The sequence below is a fragment of the Gigantopelta aegis genome, chromosome 4, assembly GCF_016097555.1.
Source record: "Gigantopelta aegis isolate Gae_Host chromosome 4, Gae_host_genome, whole genome shotgun sequence".
Taxonomy (NCBI): Eukaryota; Metazoa; Mollusca; class Gastropoda; order Neomphalida; family Peltospiridae; genus Gigantopelta; species Gigantopelta aegis.
In genome coordinates this window covers 3,780,620-3,800,677 of record NC_054702.1, presented here as the reverse complement: position 1 = coordinate 3,800,677, position 20,058 = coordinate 3,780,620, and the positions used below count along the sequence as shown (strand labels likewise).

The 20,058-nt window shown below is 38.1% G+C and overlaps 1 protein-coding gene across 1 annotated transcript in view; it reads left to right on the top strand.

Annotated features, from left to right (window-relative positions):
• Positions 1 to 20,058, top strand: part of LOC121372167 (pyrokinin-1 receptor-like) — an 84,216-nt gene that overhangs the window by 52,972 nt on the left and 11,186 nt on the right. Inside the window, exon 2 of the mRNA XM_041498444.1 lies at positions 10,720 to 11,253. Coding sequence (XP_041354378.1) covers positions 10,720 to 11,253 — 534 coding nt within the window. The remainder of the gene's footprint in view (positions 1 to 10,719; positions 11,254 to 20,058) is intronic.

Genomic DNA, 20,058 nt, shown 5'->3' with positions numbered 1-20,058 from the left:
CATAATGAGTTTATTCATCAAATGTATACTGCACGAGGAACATGATACTCGTGTACATAAGGGTATAAAAAAAAGGGTGCCATTGCTTAAAACATGCCTCAGTCAACAGTAAAACACCAGAGAACATGGCAAGGCTAACTGCTGAAGAAAGAGAGAGAGAGAGCTATTGGTATGGTGCAGGTGGGTGCGAGTTATGCCCATGTGGCAACAATCCTGAATTACACAAAATTGACGATCACCAGGTTAATACAGCTTTACAGGGTGACTGGCAGAACTGCAGACAGACCACGAATTGGAAGCGTCTAACAGCCAACGAGGACCGCCATCTCCGCATCTTACACTTACGTAACAGATTCCTCACTGTGATGTCATCTGCTGCGACTGGCCTTGGACATGTCATCAGTCGTCGACTACGACAGCATGGTATCGGGGCCTATCGACCATTCAGAGGGATGACATTGACGAGGCAACATCGACTTCGACGTTTACGTTGGGCACGTCAGTTTCAACGTTAGCAACATCGGAACTGTCAACGTGTACTCTTTTCTGATGAGAGCAGGTTCCAGTTATTCAGAGCTGATGGCAGGACTCGGATATACCGACGTGCAGGAGAGAGAACAGCTCCGTGCTGTGTTCAGGAGACTGAACCGTTTGGTGGTGGATCTGTGATGTTTTGGGGCGGTATCTGTGGCCAACAGCTGACAGACCTTATTGTCATTGACGGAAATCTTAACGCACGCCGTTACATCAACCAGATTTTACGTCCCGTCCTGTTACCGTTCTTGCAACACCATCCTAGACTCTTCTTTCAACGGGACAATGCCAGACCTCGCACAGCTCGTGTGGTGCAACAGTTCTTCGCCGCAAACAACGTCCATGTTTCGCCATGGCCTGTCACCGATAGAACATTTGTGGGATCACCATGGCCAGCGAATTCGACGTCGTCCTAACCCTCCACTGAACAGGGATCAGTTGGTACAGGCACTGAGGCAGGAGTAGAGGGCAATACGTGATGTCGTCATTAGGCGTTTAACAAACTCTGTCCGACGTCGGGTCCATGTGTGCATACTTGCACATGGTGGACATACACGCTATTGAAACATGTTCTTTGTGGTAAAATTTATTCACCTTCGTTATGAGCGGTCCTTTATGAAATCGCACATTTCACCCCTAGTGCTGTTTATTGAGTATACTCGTGTTTATTTATCGCCAAATTATTATACTTTCAAAATATAATATTTGCATCAACTTGTGTTTTGTGTTGGTTTTAATACTTTAAAAAAATAATTGGTATACTTTCTTTTCATCGTCAGTTTATATATATATATATATATATAAAACTGACGATGAAAAGAAAGTATACCAATTATATTTATATATATATATATATATATATATATATATATATATATATATAATATATAACTATCGCATAATTTAGGGGAGGGGCGGAAGTTGAGAGCCAGCCTACTTACAAAAATGTAAGCAGCTAAAACATTACATTATGATAGCTTGACAAATACATTATCCATGCATAAGCGTACGAGACAGTTTATTGAATAACCAAACAAAACAAAGCGCAAATAATGGTGGGAAGGTTCAATATTTTAATTGCGTTAATAACACTTTTGACATAGTATGTTATAACAGCTGTACGTATTCTAATGAGCTCTGTACAGTTACAGTACTGGTTTTGAGACGAGGCAAAAGATAGAGAGTCGTGTATTCAGCCACTATTCGGCCAAATTCACACTCGACTCCGGCCATGTTCTACACCGTTGTCTTTCAGATTTTGTAAAACAAAAACCCCCAAAACCCCCCAAAACAACGTTTATTGTAATCTCATAAAGATAGCACCTGTCTAAAACGCAGGTCGACATCCTCTACCCTTCTTCTCGTTCCTTCAGTGTGTTGTCTGATACTACTAACAGGTAACTGCTACGATGCCCAATGAAGGAAAGATGGGTTTATTTAACGATGCAAACTGCCAGTCCTCATGCAATTTAGCCTCAAAAGCTGTCGGAACATCTTTTAGATGAAAACCTATCTAGGGATAATTCCTTTATTATTGCAGGGGTGACTTTATATACATGTATGTATGTATGTATATATATATATATATATATATATATATATATATATATATATATATATATATATATACATGTATACATATTTTTAAAATATTCATGTGTACAAACGCTATACCATATTCAACAAGGGAATATATATGTATGTATATGTATATATGTATGTATATATATATATATATATATATATATATATATATATATATATATTCCCTTGTTGAATATGGTATAGCGTTTGTACACATGAATATTTTTAAAATAAAGTCAGCCTTGAGACACCAGTTTAATTGGTGTAACCTTTACGGGACTTTTCTACACGGCGGATGAAAGAGTCCACTATACTGAGCTAGTTAGCTGTACTGTACACCAGATGAAACGATTTGTTTGTACAAAGGCCAATTCCTCGGAGACTGGCCTGGCGGTACATTTTCTAAATTCAAATACCTGTTGTATAGTTAATTTTGTATCAGGGCATTTCCTGCTGTTAGGTTTGTATAAGCTACTTATTGCAGCAAAATAATTTACCAGACTATCATTAGTGGTCTTTTGTGGCCATTTAATTGGTCGTCACTCACGTTACAAAATAATTTACCAGACTATCATTAGTGGTCTTTTGTGGCCATTTAATTGGTCGTCACTCACGTTACAAAATAATTTACCAGACTATCATTAGTGGTCTTTTGTGGCCATTTAATTGGTCGTCACTCACGTTGCAAAATAATTTACCAGACTATCACTAGTGGTCTTTTTGTGGCCATTTAATTGGTCGTCACTCACGTTACAAAATAATTTACCAGACTATCACTAGTGGTCTTTTTGTGGCCATTTAATTGGTCGTCACTCACGTTACAAAATAATTTACCAGACTATCACTAGTGGTCTTTTTGTGGCCATTTAATTGGTCGTCACTCACGTTACAAAATAATTTACCAGACTATCACTAGTGGTCTTTTTGTGGCCATTTAATTGGTCGTCACTCACGTTACAAAAAATGCCATTTTTGTGACGTCGGTCAGGGTCAATTAAAATTAATTGTCGTTAACATTTACTTAACATAGTCTAATTTAAACTCAACAGCAAGATTTGTTTTCGATACAATAGTGATAAAAAGTTTGTTTTGTTCAACAACACCACTAAAGCATATTGATTTATTAATCACTGGCTATTGGATGTCAAACATTTGGTAATATTGACATAGTCTTCGAGAGGAACCCCGCTATAGTTTTCCCCATTAGTAGCAAGGAATTTTTTATATGCACCATTCAACAGACAAGATAGTACATGCCACGACTTTTAATATACTAGTCATGGTTAACTGGCTGGAACGGGAAATAGTCCAGTGGAACTGGAAATAGTCCAATGGATCCACCGACAAATTACTTCATTTAAATTTCGAAACTTGGCTGAAATTGTAACGTCAGTCGCTGTGGCAAAGACGACTATTAAAATAATATTCCAGACTGATGGCTTTTAATATCTGATGATAAAAAATTACGGAGAAGAAAATGGATTCCGCGGTGCCTTTAGCAGCCACGTGCGGACGAGACTCGACTTTAATGGACGTGTCAATCAAATATACAATCACATCGAGGAGTCTGACACTTTATTAATCAAGACGATTAACCTTCAATTTGTGCACATACTTGCGTCCATATTAAATCAATAATCGTTTACTCCGAACCGTTTTCTTTCGATCTATTTAAAGAAAACCCGCGTATGGAGTCATGATTTGCTTTAAAACATTTATTTAAGAGTTTTTCTCTCTCCCAGACTATTGAGTTACGCCAAAATTACCTGCACTGACATGACATACGGCAGGCCAGACAAACCGATAAGTCAAATTAAAGTCACGATCTATAAAGCTTGGTGCCATATCCCCTGCGACTAATACTCTCTTCTGTCAGGGCTTCGTGGAGGTTTCCCTCTTGTGGTATGGCGGTGAGTGGGAGGCAATCCATTACACCTACATAACAACATAAAGCTCATTAGACTCCACTTGCATAACAACCGAGAACAATTTCAGTACTTCCCTTAGTAACATCTTCTTACCCCATCTTCATCCTACCCGGAACAGAGTATTTGAAGCATAAATGTACTTCGTCCTTAAAATAAGTTACGAAATAGTTCTATTAAACACTCGGAGTTCTTTTTCTCTTTTGATGAACCGTTCCAAATTACCTCATGAAAATTGCGCAATCCTTTCATTTGTTGACTAATCCTACGGGACCTTCAAAATTCAAAGCACCAAAAATGTCTACGCCCGTTTCCGAACCCTTGTCGGGCTGCCGGTGTTCTCTTGCACTTTCCAGCGCGCGGTCCCTCCTCCCACCCCACCCCCTTTTCCTGTACTGGACGGAGGAGCCGGCTTAGGCCAATACCTGCGCTCTTGACAGGCGTGTGCTACAACAGCTTGTTCTGAATGTGCACGTTAAACCCTATGTCCTGACCTTCTTATATTATATTATTCTACTCTACGACCTGGCCTTGTTATATAATATTATTCTACTCATATCCGTGTGAGCATTCAAATGTTTTCTTGTTTAGGATTAGGGTTTTTGGCACTATAAAGTGGCAGTCGTCTTTCGGTTGGAACCATTTGTTGATGTCAAGGTCAGCTCTTATCTCTAGGCAAAACAGTTGGCAATGCTCACGACACTAACATAATTTCTTCTGGAATCAGTCATGTACAGAGATACGGTACTGAATATGTAAAATATGCAATGGCCATGTACGCCACGGCGTTTGTTATATACTTTTTAAAAAAAGTTATATTTTTTATGTCTTACTGGCAAGTAGTTTAACGCCGATTGTCGTCAATTTTCTCGGGAAAAGAAAGACATGTTTCAAAATGTCTATTCGCAATGATTCTATTTATTTTAACAAGAAACTGTTTAATATAACCCCTATTCACAAATATTCTAGTTATTTCAACAAGACACATTTCAATATGACCCCACTCCATAATGATTCTATTTATTTTGACAAGACACGTTTCAATATGACCAACATTCACAATCATTTAATGTTTTCAACAAATCTAAACAACAAAACTGTAATCCGTGATGAAGTCGTGCAGAGTTGAATAGGCGAATTTGGCGAAATAGTAGTCGATTCTGTGAATATCTGTCTAGTGCCTCGTCTATTGGACAGCCACTCCCAAGGAGATCCTTTACTTTGACAATACATCCTTGTGACCGCCACGAAGAGGACTGCCACTCCCAAATTAGTTTTCTAAATAAAACAAATAGTACAGGACAGAGCTCATTGGCAAAAATGCAGCTGTGATGACATGCATTCGTTGATTAGTGTTAAAACAGACACGTTTCGATATGGCCACTATCCACAGTGATTCTATTTATTTTAACCAGACATGTTTCAATGTGACCACTATTCACATTAACTGCAATATGGAACCTGTTTATGATGATTTGATTGAATACAAGGCATATATCATGTCAAACACGATTGTATTAGTGTCAAAACGACCTGTCTCTATAGGGATTGTACTTGCGTGTATTACATTAAAGGGACATTCCTGAGTTTGCTGCATTGTAAGATGTTTCCGACTAATGAAATAGTTCTACGATTAAACTTACATATTAAATATATTTTCTTGTTTAGAATATCAGTGTCTTTATATTCAATGTGTTTCTGGTCGTCTTAATATTTGTAAGAAGCCCAAACTGGATTTTGTCTTCAAATAATTTCGTACGTACAAAATAAATATATTTTATGAAATAAAATGACATTTAAACTAGTACAAATATTAGAACGATCAGAAACACGTTTAATATACATCCACTAATATTTTATGCAGGAAAATGTATTTGATACGAAATTACAATCTGTTAGTTGATATAACATCTTAAAAATTGCAGCAAACTCGGGAATGTCCCTTTAAGACACGTCTGATATTATTACATTTGTGTGTGCTTACAATTCTTCTATTTTAGTAAGATTGTTTTTACACTGATTTTACTAGTACATGTATATAGATTCAGTCAGCAGGTTGGCCATCAACTCACTGTAGGATTTTTGTCGAACATGAGAAGCTTGATCACCAATTTTCATTCTAAAGTTATGATGCGTGGAGTTGGTGTGGATAACGCTGGGTCCATTGTCACCGTCGCCGTGGTCTATATCGTCAAGTAGTGATGGGAATCGGTTGAGATTTCATCATCGATCATCGGTTATAATCGGTTGGCACCAACCGATCAACTTTCGATTACAAAATCGGTTAGAATGCTTTGAATAATAAGGACCATGGACCTATTGTCGTGTGCAAATGGCTAATTGTACATTTATTAACTATTTAATGTTTTATTTAACGACGCACTCAGCACATTCTATTTACGGTTATATGGCGTCGGGAAAAGTATTTAATATAATTTTTCTTTATATTCACATGAAAACAAACCCAAACCACTGTATATTCACATGAAAACAAACCCAACCACTGTATATTCACATGAAAACAAACCCAAACCACTGTATATTCACATGAAAACAAACCCAAACCACTGTATATTCACATGAAAACAAACCCAAACCACTGTATATTTTCATTAATTCTATCATCTAAACTGGAGGATCAGTTACAGTTAACAGTTTCCCACACAATCGATTATGGATTTGTATAATTGATCATCACATCGTAAAAGCCAATCCGATCGATTTTCGATTATAATCGATAATGGAACACCACTAGTGTGAAGACAAGAAGAAAGGAGGCGGCGAAGTTAGAGAGCGACAAGTGTGGGCGTGGGTAATTTCTCGTATCCTTCTTTGAAGATCGTGAACTCAACCTCTAGTTCGCCAAATTGTTGTCCAAAACATGTTTGGCACAAATGTTATGTAACACCACCCGACTCTGTCATTGCTAGTAGAGACTACTACATAACACAGCCTCGCAGCCTTTCAGCTTATTGAACACCTATATGACGATGTGTTCGGTCTTGGATACATATCGAACACCCTTATGATGATGTTCTCGGTTTTTGTGGTATATCTCGAACACCTATATGACGATATTTTCGGTCTTGAATATATATAGAACATTCTTATGACGATGTTTTCGGTTTTGGCGGTATATCTCGAAGCCTCTGACTGTAATAAGGACAACACACTCGAGCAATTTCTGAGGACCATACGGATAACATCTTATCTGGAAACCAGAACGCGTGCCGACATTCATCAAGTTCTTCAGCAGTGGTAATAGTATAGGACGTTTTTTTTTTCAGAATCAAATTTCAGTTCACTTTATTTCGTAAATTGTCCAACATTTCAGACTCATTTATTTTATCTTTGGCGTTGAATTGTTGTCTAGACATTACTATTATATTTGGTGAGATCGCGACCGATGAACTCTTGTTTCTGCTCCAATGGTTTTTAATTCATCGTGTGAGAAATGTGGCATACTGTTAAAGACTTTACCTTCCACGTGGTGTTATTGCGTTTGAGCGTTGATGCGCTCTTTCCTTCGTCGGTTTTCCAGATCAGTGTGATGTGCCTTTGGTATGCACGTGGCTTTGCCGAAGCAGAGAACATCATTAAACTTAAATATCCAATTTGTTGAAGTGGCCCCAGTCCGTGTCTGTAGGAGTTATCAGCTAATATTTCGCGGATATCTGGGAGAACTGACTGGGCGATGTGCAAAAACTACAAATCTGTCGTCATTTCTACTGGAAATTCTTAATTGTTGTATTAAACTATATGAAGTTAGTCTTCTTTAACCCTAAAGTGAGTTGTGGCAGATTGTCGTTTTGTATATCGTATGTTGATAGTTTCTTGCCACAGATTTGTCTTCTCGATAGATAATTGTTCACATCTGAAAGTCACTAATTTATATTAATAGTCTGTGACTATATTTCACTTCTAGGATTGTCTTAGATTATATCTGTACATCAGCTCGTCACCGTGTGTGTATCTGTGTTAAATATTCTCAAGTAAGAGTTCCCGTAAACACGCAGTTGATGTTATTTGTCTCTAGAGGTTTTGGTAAGCCACTAGTAGCGTACGAGTATATCGTTTTCCCTAGCCTGTTTTAGCATGGTGCGGTACAATGCCTTAATACTGTCTGGCACCATCTTGCCTTAATACTGTCTGGCACTATCTTGCCTTAAGCAATGCCATGCTGCCCAGAGATTAAACAAGCATATTCCAATTATTAATTATACAATTGCCTCTATAAAAAAATCACAAAATGTATTATTAATTAATAACATATGCCTGTTATATATGTTTTCATCCATTTATTAATTATATTTATTTTAATTTCAGTTAATTTTTGTCTTTAATGAAAAACAAAGTGCTCTGATAAAAAGTGTTAATGACCCGAAGTTGTTGTTTCCACTCTCTCTCTCTCTCTCTCTCTCTCTCTCTCTCTCTCTCTCTCTCTCTCTCTCTCTCTCTCTCTCTCGATGTGTGTGGATGTGTGTGCGGGTGTGTGGGGGTGTGGGTGTGTTTGTTTTGCTTTCGTAACAGATGTTAAATAATGGGGATTCAAGATTGGACTTCAGTATAGGGTTATGACTGTTATAATACCAATCATATTTGTCACATTATTGTTACCTGAATATCTTTATAAATAGATATGTAAGTACCTATACAATTTGACTGGACTTTATTGAAGATACAGTTGATACTGTTCATGGATGACTATAAAGTATATTAGAATTAGAATTAGAATTATCCGAAATTTCACAGGATTCTACAATAAGTTGCTGGTTAGTTACTTCCTGGATTGCACTGAGGAAAAAAAGTTCAAACCGTATCCATCAGACATGTTCTGTCATTGCTAAAGAAGCGTGGAAGTATGAAAGCATTAACCATTGTGAATTGCTGGCAACATATCGGTATTCTCACACACACACACAGACAGACAGACACACACACACACACACGTACACACACACACACACGCATACACACGCGCGCGCGCGCGCACACACACACACAGACACACACACACACATAACACACACACACATAACACACACACATAACACACACACACACACGCACGCGCGCGCACACACACAGACACACACATAACACACACAACACACACACACACACAGAGAGAGAGAGAGAGAGAGAGAGAGAGAGAGAGAGAGAGAGAGAGAGAGAGAGAGAGAGAGAGAGAGCAGTGTCCCGATGTGTAACCTTGACGACGACGACGGTGACATGCGACTGTAGGAACTTCAAGTTCTGTTGAGGCGTATGCCAGGTGTAAACCAAGTGGATGCAGCTGCCTACATTGCCGTTGACAGCGTCGTTGAAACCGGTGAATCGCTGTGTGATGACGCTAGTGTTCAAATCGTGTCGGACGTTTCTAATGATATTCCAAGTGACGACTGTGCAGATGACACTGACGACAACGATGCAGATGTGGTCAAGAAATGTGAGGCTAAACAAGACTTTCTCTTGCAATAAGGTACTTTGAGCAGAACCCTTCGATTGTTGGCTCGTTGTGGAACGCAGTACGTGCAGTCGAGCGCTATAACGCCGGACACGTTCAAACATCAATCATGGTCTTTGTTGTAAGAAAGTGACATCTGTGAATTCAGCTAGTAAATTTTCATCAATTTTTGTTATTTGAATTAAAAGCAAATTAAAATGTTTCTTGTTGTTCTTTCTTTGTTAGTAAGTTATTACATATTATAGGCCTAGTATTATATGTTCTATTGTTTTAAAGCTAGCTAAGTATGTGAATGAATGAGCGAAGGGAGATAACTCTTCACAAAATCGTTATACCGGCAAATTCTTTATAACGGCAATATAAGCACATCACAGACATGGCCGTTATAACGAGAGTTGACTGTATCTGCAACTGAAGAAATCTTAACGATGTAATGAGAACGATAGTGTGTGTATATATATATATATATATATATATATATATATATATATATATATATATATATATATTATACCTTAGTTTTTGCTTCTAGTATTATATGCGTATCATTTACCTCTGATTGCATTATTTTTTTTAATATAATTTTTAAAACTCGAAATTATAAGAAACCTCCAGAAAAAACATCATATCACAGAATAGACACAGATCCCAGAGTTTCGAAACTATTTTAGAGCTACGATATTGTATAACAGTCGTAGGCTATGTCATGCGATGTGGCGACTTCGTAGCATACGACGGTTATACTATATCATAGCGCTAAGTAAAAAAAAAAGAAGTGAAGTTTGTTTTATTTAACGACGCTACTAGAGCACATTGATTTTTTTATCTTATCATTGGCTATTGGACGTCAAACATATGGACATTCTGACACTGTTGTTTTTAGAGGAAACCCGCTGTCGCCACATAGGCTACTCTTTTACGACAGGCAGCAAGGGATATTTTATTTGCGCTTCTCACAGGCAGGATATCACAAACCATGGCCTTTGTTGAACCAGTTGCGGAGCACTCACTCAGGGTTTGGAGTCGGTATCTGGATTAAAAATCCCATGCCTCGACTGGGATCCGAACCCAGTACCTACCAGCCTATAGACCGATGGCCTAACCACGACGCCACCGAGGCCGGCCATAGCGCTAAGTAACTTTGAAAATATGTAGCCTGGTTTACAAATATTTTACTATATATTCCTTTCTTTCTTTTTTTAAACGCAGGTCTCCCACCAGAGTTATACAGCATCTGGGAAGCGTATCCATGGAGATTTGGGGAGGTGTTTTGCATATTCAAATCATTCTTATCGGAAATGACGTCATATGCTTCCGTTTTGACTATCACCGCTTTCACAGTGGAACGTTACGTGGCTATATGTCATCCAATTAAATCTCAGACATTTTCAAATCTTCGCAGAGCAGCAAAAATGGTTCTGGCTATCTGGGTGCTAGCGTGCTTGAGCGCCATGCCGTACCCTGTTCACACACGGATATTCTACTACGTCAGTTATCCTAATTCCACGGTGGCCATCTTGGATTCGCTCCAGTGTAATATACCGCTGATATGGCTAGCCCGGATGAAGCACGTCTTCCAAGTGTCCTTTTATGTGTTCTTCGTGCTGCCCATGACAACGATCTCTGTGATGTACATTCTGATTGGTCTGTCTCTAAAGAAGTCTCAGTTTGGAGGGATACCCGGCCAGGCCTGTCAGAGCAGCGCCAAGACGAGAGCCAAGAAAGCAGTGATTAACATGTTGGGTACGTGATCGACTTTATTAAAGTGACATAACCCTAGTTTGTAAACACTACGACGTATGTTCCACTATTGGAGACATGTTTGATCATTTAAGCTCCTTACATTTTATTATTTAGAAAATTAATTTTCGTACACCTGAAGTCTGATCATCCAGGTTTTTGTAATACCTCAAAATGCATTTTTAATAATTGTGAAAACGCACGTTCGTCTGAGAAGTAATGGTTATCGAGACAAGCTCAAATTATTTTAGACGGTATTTCCCCTATAAAGATCACAGAATTTTGCTTCTCCCTGTTATAACATTATTCAAATGTGTTGCAGGTTTGTAGATTCAAGGAAGACTAAATTCCAACATGAACCTGATGTGTTGGAAAGTTTCATACCCGGACCATCAACACATAATGACACTTTAAGAAATGAAAAACGCGTTATTTTAGAGTTAATAAAAAACGTGATTATTCCTGCTAACTGGGGCAGCCATTTTGTTTCGTTTTCGTGGAGTCCGATACTATAGCTTGGAGCGAAGTGACGTCAGCTCCGACCAACTCCTGTATGCACAGTGTAAACAAAAACAGTAATTTACAACAAGGCGCTTCCGCTTTTATCAACCAGACTTGTAAAACAAAATAAATGACTTGATAGTATAATAAACTATTTAACTAAATATATTTCAATATTACAGAACGAAATGGAGTTATGTAGTATTTTTCTCTCTTAAAAAATCCAAAGAAAAATGCATATTTTCAGGCCTATTGATAGAGTACGTTGGAGCAAAACTTTATCCAACTGTGTTGCAGGTTTATAGATTAACTAAACTTAGTGTCCATGTTAACGTATAACTTTATCCAACTGTGTTGCAGGTTTATAGATTAACTAAACTTAGTGTCCATGTTAACGTATAACTTTATCGAACTGTTTTGCAGGTTTATAGATTAACTAAACTTAGTGTCCTTTTTAACGTATAACGTTATCAACTGTGTTGCAGGTTTATAGATTAACTAAACTTAGTGTCCATTTTAACATATAACGTTATCCAACTGTGTTGCAGGTTTATAGATTAACTAAACTTAGTAGTGTACATTTTAACATATAACTTTATCCAACTGTGTTGCAGGTTTATAGATTAACTAAACTTAGTGTTCATTTTAACGTATAACTTTATCCAACTGTGTTGCAGGTTTATAGATTAACTAAATTTAGTGTCCATTTTAACATATAACTTTATCAAACTGTGTTGCAGGTTTATAGATTAACTAAACTTAGTAGTGTACATTTTAACGTATAACTTTATCGAACTGTGTTGCAGGTTTATAGATTAACTAAACTTAGTAGTGTACATTTTAACGTATAACTTTATCCAACTGTGTTGCAGGTTTATAGATTAACTAAACTTAGTGTCCATGTTAACGTATAACTTTATCCAACTGTGTTGCAGGTTTATAGATTAACTAAACTTAGTGTCCATGTTAACGTATAACTTTATCGAACTGTGTTGCAGGTTTATAGATTAACTAAACTTAGTAGTGTACATTTTAACATATAACTTTATCGAACTGTGTTGCAGGTTTATAGATTAATTAAACTTAGTAGTGTACATTTTAACGTATAACTTTATTCAACTATGTTGCAGGTTTATAGATTAACTAAACTTAGTGTCCATTTTAACGTATAACTTTATCCAACTGTGTTGCAGATTTATAGATTAACTAAACTTAGTGTCCATTTTAACGTATAATTTATCGAACTGTGTTGCAGGTTTATAGATTAACTAAACTTAGTAGTGTACATTTTAACGTATAACTTTATAGAACTGTGTTGCAGGTTTATAGATTAACTAAACTTAGTAGTGTACATTTTAACGTATAACTTTATCCAAATGTGTTGCAGTTTATAGATTAACTAAACTTAGTAGTGCACATTTTCACGGGCTGAAAGTAGGGTATGCACCTTTAATATGGTGGGTACGTAATGGACTTTATTAATATGAGGGGTACGTAATGGACATTATTAACATGTTGGGTACGTAATGGATCCTATTAACATGTCGGGTACGTAATGGACTTTATTAACATGTCTTTATTAACGTGTTCAGTTTGTAATGGACTTTATTAACAATGGGTACGTACTGGACCGTATTAACATGTTGGGTACGTAACCTACGTAATGGACTTTATTTACATGTTGGAATTTATTAATATGCTGGGTATGTAATAGACTTTATTGATATTTCGATACGTAATGGACTTTATTAACATGTTGTGTTATAAAATTTAAGGGACTATTTCAATGCAGGGAAATGAAATAAATATTCGTTTAACGACACTTCAGCAAATCTTTACACTACACGTGGTAGAGAGAGAGAGAAAGAAAACCCGCTGCCGCCATATAGGCTACTAAAAACAGAATTGAAGGATTATTATATACGTGTTTTGTCATAGACAAGATAGTACATGCCACAGCCTTTGATGAATCAGTCGAAGGGTTCTGCTTGGGATAAGCGAAATAGAATTTTAAAAGTTTGATTTGTTTAACGACACCACTAGAGCACATTGATTTATTAATTATCGCTACTGGGTGTCAAATATTTGGTAATGTTTAGTCTTAGAGGAAAAAACCTGCTACATTAGTAGCAAGGGATATTTTATATACACCATCCCACAGACAGGACAGCACATACCACGGTGTGGTGCACTGGCTGGAACGAGATACTGCTATTGATCATACCCCAAGCATGCGTTCCACCACGAGCTACCACCCGCCCCTCGAACATAATGGACTGTAATTTCAAATAGTCTTTGTTGTTTTCCAATTACCAAGCCAAACACACCAAAAAATATTTTCTCTTAAAAATGCCACCAGCAGATATTATAGTAATTCATTTCCTTCAATTTGATTGTGACACCTGAGCGAATTTGTTAATCGAAGACTACCGCGCCTGTAATATAATAATCGTAAACTTAGTCTCTAGACATCCAGACACACGCGTCTGCTACCATTAAATCCTCGACAATTTTCCGTTAGCAGCAGGATGGGTTTTATATTGACCGTTTCACGGACATGGCATCGCATTGTGCAGCACAGTTTGGAAGATATTTTTGTTATACTGTCGCTTCATTTAAAATTATTTTGAGCATAATCCAATGCACATGATTCTTTTATACATAACTACGAAAATAAAATTTAAAAGCTCGTTTTGTTTATCGACATTACTGGAACATATTGATTTAGTAATCATCGAGTGTTGGATGTCAAACATTGTTTTAAAATATTTTGAACATATTCCAATGTATATGATTTTTTGTATACATGACTATGAGAAAACTGTTGAAAGTCACTTTCGTTTAACGACACTACTAGAACACACCGATTTATTAATCATTGGCTACTGGAGGTCAAACATTTGGTAATTTTTGGCAAAACATTTTCGAGGAACACGCTGCATATTTTCGTCAGCAGCAAGGGGTATTTTATATGCGTCATCCCACAGATAGTACAGCACATGGCACGGCCTTTGAGATACCAGCCATGGGGCACTGGATAGGATTGAACAAGCTTTCAAATGTCCAGCACACGCACACACAGAGAGAGAGAGAGAGAGAGAGAGAGAGAGAGAGAGAGAGAGAGAGAGAGAGAGAGAGAGAGAGAGAGAGAGAGAGACGCACACATAAATATAAACATAAACATACATAAACACACCACTATGAACTCGGCTTTCACCACGCGTGCGCGCCCGTACACACATACATAAACGTGTACGCGTACACACACCTATTCGCGCACGCGCATACTAACCTGACTATGGGAAGGTGTAAGACAACTGTGTACAGATAATTTAAACAATATTTCTGTAAATAAAAAAATAGATAATAAAAAAACCTTAGGATTCCTTGCTTGAAATATTACTCTACACGAATCCGTGCGTGCATTCAGACGATGTCCCTTTGTTATTAAAAGAAGCTCATATAAAACTGTTTTAGTACATGCAATCGTGTGCTTTAGAGTTGAATCAGTGTATTGTGGTCTCCGCTATAAACATGACAGTGAGTCAATGCTATATATCTTCACATCTTCATCAGAACTTCTGTTGGCATCAGTCTTATGCTTTAGAGTTGAATCAGTGTATTGTGGTCTCCGCTATAAACATGACAGTGAGTCAATGCTACATATCTTCACATCTTCATCAAAACTTCTGTTGGCATCAGTCTTATGCTTTAGAGTTGAATCAGTGTATTGTGGTCTCCGCTATAAACATGACAGTGAGTCAATGCTACATATCTTCACATCTTCATCAGAACTTCTGTTGGCATCAGTCTTATGCTTTAGAGTTGAATCAATGTATTGTGGTCTCCGCTATAAACATGACAGTGAGTCAATGCTACATATCTTCACATCTTCATCAGAACTTCTTCATTAGCCCAGTGGTAAAGCATTCGCTTGATGCACGATCGGTTTGGGATCGATCCCCGTCGGTGGGCCCATATGGCTATTCCTCGCTACAGCCAGTGCACCACGACTGGTACATCAAAGGCCGTGGTATGTGTTATCCTGCCTGTGGGATGGTGCACATAAAAGGTCCCTTGCTGCTAATCGAAAAGAGAAGCCCATAGCCCATAAACATAAAGTGGCGATAACGGGTTTCATCTCTATATATCTGTGTGGTCCTTAACCATATGTCTGACGCCATGTAACTGTAAATAAAATGTGTTGAGTGCAGTCTAATTAAAATTAGCTCCACTATTACATGTGGATCTAAAGACAGCCAGTTGGAGTTCATGTCCACCATCAAAACCTTACTTGCAGAATCCTGCCAGTGATTTAAAACTAACAACACTGTGTAGTCCCCAATATCCAGGTAACAGTTCGTCTGTAAATAATAATTTAAATATTGACCAATCACACTTCGCCTTTTATAACGTTATTTGGGAGCATACAAATTCTAAAAATATCGGGCGAGTCTATTTTAGTGGCCGCAGTACAGCGAACCATACCAATACGTACGGGGTGGGTTATCAGTCTTCAATTTTACATTAAAAATTATTTATTTATTTATATAAAAAAAAACCCAACTAAATCAGTCTTCAGTTTTACATTACAAATTATTTATTTTATAAAATAAAACATGTTTTAAGGCATTCGTAATTCACACGAAACATGTCGTATACCCTCAGGATAATTCGGAATGTTTTCAAATTATTTTTAAATCACTGGCAGGATTCTGCAAGTAAGGTTTTGATTGGTGGACATGAGCTCCAACTGGCTGTCTTTAGATCCACATGTAATAGTGGAGCTAATTTTAATTAGATTGTGTTGAGTGCGTCGTTAAATAAAACATTTACTTCCTTCCAGTGTTATGCAGAGATACGCTAAAATATGCTAATGGCAAATTCGTAATGCATGTAACGGTTTATATTATACACTAACATTTTATTTAGTTTTGGTGCATTACAGGTGAGTAGATTAAAACACATTATCGTCAATTTTCAGGAAAATTAAAATTCCTTTTGAGACAGAAGCATTTCTTAGTCTAATGCTAGTTTAAGACTATCAACTGTCAGACGAAGTTGGCCAACTCGACGGTTGCGTTGTAATTTTCCCAATTCCTGGTTTACGACGCATGTCGTGAGAGCAGAAAGTTGGTCAACTCTGTGCTGGTTGTTGGTAGTCTGAGCCTAGCATGATACTTCTCTTCTCACTAACCATTAACCCCTTTTCTAGAAAAACCAGAGCAACACGCTTGAACCTTTTGTTGATATAAGCACGTAAATCAAGTCCAAAGAAAAAAAGAAAAGAAGAATTGTTTTAGAGGACATTGTGAAATGAATGTCGTGGACGTTGAACTTGGGCCAGGTTGTCTGCGCGGCATCTTGATCGATGGCGTTGCGAAGAACACCTCAGTAAATTACTGCCGCCGAGTGCCGTATATTATCGATATTTCCTCTTCACGACTTACTCTCGCTAAACCCGCGCATCCCGGGGCTAGCGCTTTTGTAATCATCTAAAGGCTAATTCGATACATCACTGGCAGACATTTTAAAGATTTACTCTAAATTCGAAAATTCACGAAGATTCAACCGAAAGCAATTACTGCAAATGCAGAGAAATTCCGATTGATTTGCTCTTTTGACTTCCTCTTTCTGGTGACAACATTAAAAATAGGCGTATGGACATTTTTGTGTAAATAATAGTTTTACGAACTAATTCGAGAGAAGCCGGTGTAGTAACCTTACACCTCCATGCAGTGCCGGATTTAATTGCCTCGGGTCCCCCTGCCAGAGGCCCCCCTTTTTTTGTCATGTAATTTTATTTCTATGTTGAAGGCCCCCCGATTTTGAAGGACCCCCCCCCCCCCCAATGTCTAAATCCGGCCCTGCCTCCATATCACCCACCACCAATCAAACCTTTTAAACTCCAAGTACGGATGGGACGTAGCCCAATGGTAATCGCCCAGTTCGCGGTCGGTCTGGGATCGATCCCCGTCGATGGGCCCATTGGGCTGTTTTTCGTATCAGTCAGTGCACCACGACTGGTATATCAAAGGCCGTGGTATGTGCTATCATGTCTGAGGGATGGTGCATATAAAAGATCCCTTGCTACTAATGGAAAAATGTAGCGAGTTTCCTCTCTAAGATTATATGTCAAAATTACCAATTGTTTCACATTCAATAGCCGATGATTAATAAATCAATGTGCTCTAGCGGTGTTTTTAAACAAACAAACCTTACCTTTTTAACACTGGGTAGGAGTCTGTACTGGATTGGATTGGATAACATATTAACGTGCCGATATCCAATTAAGTTTCAAGCTCGTCTATCCCGGGAACAGTCTCTGACTTCGCCAGTGACTGGGTCCGGGACAGAAGGGATGGCTGGGTTTAGAGTTGAAAATGGGCAGAATTTTTAACATAGCAATTCGTGACAAAGTTAACAGAATTTAAAAAATAAAATAAAAAGTCAACAAGCCAAAAATAAAAGAATTGACTGCTCGGCCGATAATTTATATAATTTGGAGCATTTTAGAAGAACAGTCCAAAAATATATAAGAAAACGAAGAGAGCATCGGACTATTTAATAATATTAAAAAAGAAAGTAATTTCGACATTAAATTTGAACGAAGGTCTCAAAGTTTAAACTCCACGTGTGTGGCCTCGTTAAGGCCGTTAAAGGGACATTCCCGAGTTTGCGGCATTGTAAGATGTTTCCGACTAATAAAATATTTCTACGATTAAACTTGCATATTAAATATATTTTCTTCTTTAGAATATCAGTGTCTGTATATTCAGTGTGTTTGTGGTCGTCTTAATTTTTATAAGAAGCCCAAACTGGATTTTGTCTTCAAATAATTTCGTACGTACGAAAAAACAATATTTTAGGAAATAAAATTAAATGTAACCTAGTACACATATTAGAACGATCAGAAACACGTTTAATACACATCCACTAATATTTTATGCAGAAAAATATATTTGATATGTAATTACAATCGTTAAAAAGTCTCTGTTAGTCGATAACATCTTAAAAATTGCAGCAAACTCAGGAATGTTCCTTTAAGGTGCACAGCTTGTAGGGACGAGATGGGCTGCATCCCGTCAAGAAGCCTCTAGTGTGACAGTCATTAGACGTGGAAAGTGTAGTGCTGTGCTGAAATACAGATCTTGAGAAGCCAGATCCGTCTGAACGAGAGAGTATCAGACTACGGTGCAGTCCAGTGGTCATGAGTTGGTATAGCTAGTGGTGCGGACGGACCCGACTCCGGAGGATACGAGATGGTATCAGTATAACAAAGTAAAGTCCAGAAAAGAGTAGTAGGGGCCGACCCCGTTCCCTGTTTCTTCTTAGGTCCCACTACACAGATGTCATCTGCCATTGAAACCCATGTTAAATTCCGCAACTTCAAATGAAGATTGCCAATAGAACGGGTTCTCGTTGGCAAGATTGAGAACATTTTCGTCTCAGTTTTTTGCTATATGACAGCATCTGGCCGGTCCGAACAGGTGGTTCATTAACCGATTCATTCCAGCTGTCGCTTGCACTATACACCCATGTCCCAAAAGGTCAATGCACAATATTACAAATTAACATGGGCAAAATACAGCCAGAAGACTTACCATTAAATATACATATTGTTTTAATTCTTCTCCATTTCCTGAAAGTGAATATGTGAACCATAACGTGTCACAATTAGGAACTATAGTGGACCGTCATCAATCAACTCTCATTAGGAAGTCAACTGTGTAGTGAGATCTTAGATTGGGGTGGTTAATCTTCCAGTGCATGTAGAGACTAACCGCGAACAACCATGGCATTCTGTAGAATGGCCGTCATACGAGTCACGGGAAAATGTCGACAAAAGTCAGCCGGAAAAATGACGTGGAGGCAAGGAATCTGGCTGAAAAAGAATCCAACCTAGTGGTGCAGGCTGTCGAAACAAGAGAAAGAAAGAAGTGTTTTATTTAACGACGCACTCAACACATTTTATTTACGGTTATATGGCGTCAGACATATGGTTAAGGACCACACAGATTTTGAGAGGAAACCCGCTGTCGCCACTACATGGGCTACTCTTCCGATTAGCAGCAAGGGATCTTTTATTTGCGTTTCCCGCAGGCAGGATAGCACAAACCATGGCCTTTGTTGAACCAGTTATGGATCACTGGTCGATGCAAGTGGTTTACACCTACCCATTGAGCCTTGCGGAGCACTCACTCAGGGTTTGGTGTCGGTATCTGGATTAAAAATCCCATGCCTCGACTGGGATCCGAACCCAGTATCTACCAGCCTGTAGACCGATGGCCTGTCACGACGCCAACG